This window comes from Scaptodrosophila lebanonensis, unplaced genomic scaffold, assembly GCF_003285725.1.
Source record: "Scaptodrosophila lebanonensis strain 11010-0011.00,11010-0021.00 unplaced genomic scaffold, SlebRS2 tig00000001-arrow-pilon, whole genome shotgun sequence".
Taxonomy (NCBI): domain Eukaryota; kingdom Metazoa; phylum Arthropoda; class Insecta; order Diptera; family Drosophilidae; genus Scaptodrosophila; species Scaptodrosophila lebanonensis.
The window spans coordinates 24475395-24483583 of NW_022060529.1; the positions used below are offsets into that span (position 1 = coordinate 24475395).

At 37.4% G+C, this 8189-nt stretch overlaps 1 protein-coding gene across 1 annotated transcript; it reads right to left on the reverse strand.

Annotated features, from left to right (window-relative positions):
• Window positions 1-282: 282 nt before the first annotated feature.
• Window positions 283-1552, reverse strand: LOC115633702. The gene is made up of 2 exons (XM_030531161.1): window positions 1397-1552; window positions 283-1340 (listed from the first exon to the last, which is right to left on the reverse strand). Exons 1-2 carry the CDS (start codon window positions 1484-1486, stop codon window positions 507-509), a joined length of 924 nt encoding a protein of 307 aa, XP_030387021.1. The 5' UTR covers window positions 1487-1552; the 3' UTR covers window positions 283-506.
• Between the last annotated feature and the right edge of the window lie 6637 nt (window positions 1553-8189).

Below are 8189 nucleotides of genomic sequence, written 5' to 3' on the forward strand. Positions count from 1 at the left end.
GAAAATTACAAATGTTATATATGGTTGCATGACTTTATTCCATTTAGTACGATTCAAAATAAATCGACCATGTAAAAACAGAATTAAGTGTATATACTTTTAGGCGTCTGCCACGTCTTCTTCTATGTGTTACATACACTCGCAATAAACTAGTATACCCTTTTACCCTTTTGGGTACAGGGTATAAATATGCTACAATAAATGTGAGCACATCATTAAATTTAGAGCTTATTCGATTGCATACAAAGGATTTCTTCATTTGAGAGAAAACCATAAAATGAATTAAAAGTGAATTGTTCTGGTTTTAATTGGCACCAATTTTTGGTTGGGATACATACACACTATATATGCAGTATATGTACAATCAGCACAGTTTTGTGTACCTAAATTATTACATAAGATGATTTTTTATATACTCGTATGATATTGGCATAAATGAGAGTACGTTTGGCGTGTTTGATATCTAAGTGTAAAGTTTAGGCTTCACTATCTTTGCTCGTCCCCTCCTAGATCTCGACTTTTGGGAAATGTGTGCCAAACAATCGGTTGCAAACAGTTATGGCCACGTTGCGACGTGCTATCTTCTTGGAGCGTCCCAAAGCCGTATACTCCTGATCATCCACAACGATCACGACACGCCAGAACACGTTTTGGTTGTCATCAGAGCGATAATAATGAGGGTTTGATATGTCCGGACGCATACCCCACAATAATTTGACTGGTTCTGTGGTTTCCCAGTTGAAGCGTAGTTGAGAGCGCAAATCCTGCATTGAGCCTGCGTTTTGTTCACCAGGCTGACAATTGTCTAAATGGGTAGAAGAAGGCAATTCGGGTACAGTAAATCCCTCTCGCTGCCATCCAGAATACAATTTAAAAATGGCATAGGATGCCAAGTTTATCATGAAACATTCCTCTTCTGCATTTTCGGTAATTACATTGGCCATTTCTTCGTCGCTTGTGTCCTTGGGTTGTGGTGTGGTCGGCGCGCTCTTGGGTTGGGACGTAATCTTCGAGATTATGTAGTCACGGAAGGCTTTCTCACATGCGGAAATTTTGGCAGAGGTTTTCGAATTTCCCTTACCCTCGTACTGGTTGGAATTGACAGTAACACTGGCTGTGTAACCCCCTTCGACATTATTGTTTACGGTAAAATCACTTTGGGTTAAGTTCTTGATCTCATTGAGTGCTTGAAGAGCATTCTTGGGTTTAATTGATTTGCGCATCTGACGGTTCAGTCGTCGCTTCTTGTTGCGAATTCTGATTGATGCCTTCTTGCGGTTCTTGAATATCTTCTTAAACACTGTCTGTCCACTGCCATATTGCTGGACACTGTCTTCATTCTTTGTGACAAAAGCTTGTATTTTATAAACGGTACATAATGGGCAATCAGCCTTACCTCTGTATTAGCTATAGCTATGGGCACCGCTATCATCGATAGCTCAGGTTGCGGTTCTTGTTCAAGCACCGCTTCCTCAGAATTCTGCATCTTGTAGAAGTTTGAAGGTACAGATTCGAACTAAACCTTATTGATTTGTTGCAATATTGAACAAGAAATGTACTGACAGATCTCGCAAAAGCAAATTAATGAAATGTAGAAAAAAAGATTAAAAATGCTCATTAGCTAGACTAAGGGTACAAACAGTAAATGCTGAGACGAAGCTGAAGATGAAAAACTGTGCACAAGCAAATTCGCTCCAATGTGTTCATATTGCTTGCGAAGACGAAGACTGAAACTACAAAACCTCCATTGTCTTAGAGTTATTATTGTATTTTACTAGGTGTTTAACATTTCACTTATAACCATCGTTACAAGTCTTAGGCTACTTTAAAAGTAGTACGCGAGTGATGAAATATTTAGATCGACACATATTATAAAATGTTATCTAAATACATTTCTAATTTAATCTTCTACTTATTAGTTCTTATTGAAATATAAAACAGCAGTAACAGAAAGATGTCTTAACTGATTTAATTCCACTTGCTCTTCTCTCTGTTAAGATTTTCTTTTTATACCCTCTACCCAAAGGGTACAAGGGTATATTAGCTTTCTGCGAGTGTACATGGAACACACAGAAGGAGGCGTGGCAGACCCCAAAAAGTATCTATATTCTTGATCAGCATGACAAGTCGAGTCGATATAGCCATGTCCGTCTGTCTGTATGAACGCAAGGATCTCAGAAAGTAGAAGAGCTAGAATAACCAAACTACAGATTCTCCTGAGCCCGAGAAAGGACGAGTTTGTTCATTTTTCCCGATTAAATAATTAATTTAATTTCTTTTTTTGTGAGGTGGTACAGGGTATTTAAGAGTTGAGCCTGCTCGACTTTAGTATTCCTTTCTTGTTTTTATACCGGTGGATCTATTGACGCCTCTGGCCACACTTGGCTGTGAGACGGGGCACAGCTAGTCGAAAGGCAAATAATATTCCCCCACCGGGTCGGAGGCGTTAATTAGATATTATTGTAATTTGATTAGATTTCTCCTACTTAGGCTTTTCTAGCTTACAAGATGCTTTTTGTAATTTTTGTATTTTGGCCAATCATTTGGCCAGTCAATGTTTATTAACATAAATATAAATAAATAAATATTGTTCTGCCTAAAGTAGTAAAATGCAGCTCAATTCGCCGTTCTAGTGTACTGGCATGTTGGCACGCAGTTAAAGTCAGTCGATTATTATGGCGTGAAATATTTGTAAACTTGGTAAGTACAGGTTTATAAAATTATAGTTTGATAACACATCGGTCATTGTTATGTGCTTCTGTGTTGTGTTTTGCATACGTGTAATTTTAGATTGACCGTAACAAGGGTCAAGGGGTTTAAATTATTAGGTAAGGACATTTTTTAGCCCCAACTAGCATCATTTTGAAAAAATCACGCTTATTGCAGAAAAATTCATTATTGGTCACGCAAAGCTTGTTAATATTTGGAACATAAACATCGGTCGGAAGATGATACTTTAGATAAAAATCATACTCTGTTGGTTTTGCATAAAGCCAAAGCCTTTGTCAATTATAAAGGAAGGCATATGCTAATTTATAGATAAATGTTGGAGAAATTAAAAAAAAACACTCAAAATAGTTTGCTTTTAACATGATTGTTCAAATTGATGGTACTTTAATTCTATAAATAATGCTGTACGCCAAAAAATTGCTTGAGAACGCTAGTTCTTGGTAAAAAAAGAAAAATAAATGACGAAAATATGGCCTAAAGAGCATTTTCAAGTGTAGAATTCTTTTCATCGATATTAATTATAGATTACGAAACTCGAAAAAGAAACTAGGGGAAGTTTAAAGCTGTCTATGCTAATACTATTAAGTCATATCAGAACAATAATCCTTGGTATCCATTGCCTTACACTGTGGTCCATGCTCACGAAATAATTGAACATGCATCCGAATCGTAATTTAAATTATATAAGAGCGGTAGAAGGGTTCATGCAAAGAAATGCCTATTAAATTATAGGGATTTTTTGAACACAGCCATGGAGAGTCCTGATCCCTTCTTGTCCAGTCGCTGTCGGAAATAACGGCAAAATAATTGCACAAACTTAATATACTCTTCTACTTGTATCTTTTGGATACAAAGTATAAAAAGCATAGAAGTTGTTGCCCTCTGGCAGTCTCCGTCTTTACAAATCAATAATATATACATATATATATATAATATACCCCACAAGACTCGTCAGATGAAGAGGATGACTGACAAGATAAGCTAAGACTAGATTATGTTGCTTTAGAAGAACGATATTTTAAATGAAATGAAAATTCAGTTCCACTGTGATAAGTATCATAGTTGAAGTAATTCAAGATCATTTAAAATATATATTAGTTTTTAGAATGGATTTGAATAAAAATGTAGCAATGCAACAAAAGTTATAAATGATTTAGAAGAAAGTTATATGGATCCATTTAATTAGTATAGTCCTCTGATCACCTTTGCCTGTGATAACGTTCCGGAGTTTAGTTTGTTAGATTTTTATTATGGCTTTCCCAGCTTTCGTATAATTTGATACTACCATATTGGATAAAAAGCAATGTTGATATGGAGGTTGATGTTGTATTTGTTGTAATATATAAATAATAAGTGTGCTAAATGGATACAGGATGCGCTGTGGCAGTAAATCTCCATACCGTGTGTTAGTGAGTTCGCAAAATTTGTTTTTAAGCATTGTAGAGGCAAAGAGCACTTTGAACATGCATATGTCCTGACGGTCCTGGTCACGCTTTAATGAACCAGGTGACCCGTATTGCAATGGAGCGTGGCAGACAGTTGCCATTTCTTCTCTTTGTCAGTGGGACGTGTAATTCGGGAAGTTTTTATAATTTATGCCAGTGCTCTCGACAAAGGGAAATCCATCTGCTCTGCCTCTCATTCCGTTAACCCTTATGGTAATTGTCAGTTTGCACACATTTTGCGGTTTTGTAATCAAAGCACAGAGTGCAAATTAATTGTGTAATGGCAACCCAAATTCAAACCGCCAACGTCCCTGCTGCCTGTGCGACCTTAAACAGGCAATTAGTATGCGCGGCAACGTTGTAAACAAGGACACATGGGAATTTCCATGCACCTACTGTCATGAACAGTAACAGTAACTGTGGCAGTCACTACGGGTATAATTGCTTACTGAAACCGAGTTTGGCATACTTTTTGGATAAAAGGGCGCATATACACGACGACTGCGCGATTTGTTGCCTGGCTGTTAGAGACGGTCGCCTAGCAGCTCCGTGAAACCCATAAAATACAAAAATAATAGTTTCGCAACAAACATAAACTAAGTAAGAATATTCCTCAAAGTTCCGATAGTTGTGTATTAAGTTGAGTCAACTTATGTAGATTATTGTAGGATCAGTCTCGTAAACGGAGCACAACCCTTGTTTACGTTATGGTTCGTAAGTATTCTTGTAAACATGGCTTTTGGTGAGACAACAATAAAAGGAATTACTTTCTTAGGTGAACCTCAAAAGTAACAGATGCCCGCCTAGGGCATTGGAAATGAATTAAGTGTAGTAAATTCTATTCCTATTGATATGTGAAGTTATATTATAAAATCGTCAGTTTTTGAAACACCCACAAATCAGACTATTACGCGTACTAATTTATTAATCATTCTCCGCAAGAATCTCCGAATGTGGAGGCATGTAACTTGGTATACATGGCCTCCTAAGTCCGGGACAGTTTATGTTTTTATTGCAATGCACCCCCCTTCTGATGTAGCCTCTGTCCATGCTCTGCTGTTATTGTTGTAATCTACACTGTAAACAGACATACAACATACGCGGTTGAAAGGTATGCAAATAAAATGTGCACAAGCGTATGTACATACGTAAAGTTATATGTATTTGTATTATTATATATATTACAAGTATTATTATACCCTGCATTGAATGGGTAAATGGGTAGACCCCCATAAGTGGATTTGTTTTTCATCAGTATGACAAGACCAATCGATATAGCCGTCTATAAGAGCCCCCAACCCCTAGGAAAACCAATTTTTTGTCCCTTTTCCTGATGCTGTAGTCTTTGATATTTGCTTAGTGTCCGCATAATACTCATAATTCAAAAAGCATGCACTTATCCAAATATGTTTTATTAAGTGTGCTTAATAATTTTAATGAATAATTAACAGGAGTCTTAAGTGTGCCTAATATTTTTAATGAATAATTAACAGGAGTCTTAGATGGGAGTGGCTCCTAATGCTTTAAGTTTACAAAATGACTTTAGGCATATGGCAGACAGATCGACTCGTTTGGTCACACTGATCAAGAATATATATACTTTGTGGGGCCTGCCACGCCTCCTTCTGCTGTTACATTTCTGTTACAATTTTCAGCTCGCACAAACCTAAGTTATAAACTTAGACAGACCTAAAGTTCATAAAATTTGCTTCACGAATCGTCCGTATGGCAGGTGTATAAAACTAAAATGGAATGCTAGAGTCGAACGGGCACTACGAAATGAAATGAAGAAAATAACAAATATTTAACTCAATTTAATAAGATAAGACTTTACATAAGCTCTAACCGGATGTAATTGTCAAATTTAAGTAAAGAATTACGGAAGTTGTGGAAAGGGTGCATTGGGAAAACAAGTCTTACTTGATCTGCCTAGGGCTTAAAAGAATATGAATACCACGTTTAATTATTTTAGCTCTTATACTAGCCAGTATACTTGCGTTCATCCAGAGTGACAGATGACACAAGAATGTATATCTGCCACGCCTTTTTCTGTGTGTTACTCACATTCTAGCTAATCTAGGGATTAGAATAGTTTACATAATGGTTGTATGACTTGGGAAGGAGTAATAAATAAAATAGACAATACGTGATTTTCATTCGTCTCTATATGCTGTTCATATAAGTATATACATATGTATATGTTATGTTATAGGTATACATATGGATCGCCATATAGTCCAAACCTATACAAATTCAACAAGAGAAAATGCTACAGTCGAGCAAGTCCGACAGTGAAATACCCTGTACTCAAACACACTTTCGCCGCTGAATTCCCTCTTGCAGTTTGTTGGCGTAGTACTGGAGAGAAATTGTACCGCTAATAAGTTTTCTTAAAAAACAAGTAAAAAAGCTAAAGTCGGGTGTCCCGGCTTTGAAATACTCTGTGCATATGTTTAGAATAATTATAGAAATTTAAAAAATTAAGAGAATTAAAAAAAAATTTTTTTTTGTCGATTTTACCTCTCTTGGTATTCGAACTCACATAAAGGGTGTATAATTGCACATTTACATAGCAATTGCGTCTATGTGCGTGTATGTATTTTTATGCGCATCTATTCGTGTCTGTGTAAACATGTTTGCAGTCAAGCAAACAGCAACATCAACAACATGGATATAACTTCTTGCTAAATCGATCTATCATGATGAAACTTTGCATACGGACACATAATCACTAACTGGGGGCATTTGCAAAATTTGAGTTTGGAATTCCAAGAATTACGGGAGTTACGATTTGAGAGTGAGAGGAGGAGGGAGGGAAATTCCAAAATTCACATTTGCTGCGCATCTTTGTGCAAAATTTGGTGTCTCTAGCTCTTATAGTCTCTGAGATCCAGGTGCTCATACGGACAGACAGACAGACTGGGCTATGGTATTGAAGTACCGTCCCCCAGCCATCCTGTCTGTTTTCTCAACTTATACCTTTTCAAAATTGTAATCATGATTGTTTAGAGATTTTGGGAGTTAACCCCCAAAGTTTGGCCCATCAAAAACTGTAAGATGAGTTGATCCATATTCGTTTATCCAACTGGCTTTCCAAGCCTAAGTATAAAAGCTTGGATCACTTAGCTTTTCAAACATATTCTCATATGCATTTAGTTGTGTTTTTCTCTATGCACTGCCCCCTTTCTCATAAATCTCGTTATTGTTATAATGTGGTACCAAACTTTTACAATTACCTTAGTTATACTTCCTTCCGTAACACGGCTGATTACGGGGGGCACTTTGGACTCAACCGTCCGTCGTAATATTTTCCACTCAATGACAAATGATAGCATGCCCGCCATTAGCGCGGGGATGGAGAGCGAATGAAAGATGTAGAGTAAGGCAGAAAAAGAGCACCGCTCTTGCAAACTAAAATTAACATAATTAGCTCTTTATAATTGCCGAGCTCCTGGCTGGTTTCGTTGTTATTGTTGTTTGTTTGCGCGCGTTAGTGGTGGGTAATTTTGCATGCAAATAACCGAATATTAGTGTAAGTGCTCATTGACATGCCACCGCGGCGGAGTAAAGCAGCAACGATTACGGTGCTTTGTAGGTGGCAAGCTGAGCAGCAGCTGCATCTACAAGCACCAGCAGAAATGGCAACATTAGCGGCAACGGCGGCGGCAGAGATAAGCAGCAGCAATGGTGGCACAACGTGGCAATGCTCTGAGCTGACGGTGTGTCTGCTGCTGCAATGTTGACTTATATAGTGTGTGCTAGTATGGATGTTAGTACTTGTATGCCCTTAGTTAGATGTCGACATCAACGCTTTAGAAACTGATTAATATGCAATGAGCGCACAAACGTTTTATACCACATACCATCTAAGCAGAGATTTTGTATCGCCGTATTTTTTTAGAGTCCTTTAGTCGCTTAAATCTATATATATAAAACAGTTTGTCCTGACTGACTGACTGATTGGTGATCAACGCACAGCCCAAACGGTAGACTAGGAAGAAATTTGGACTTAAG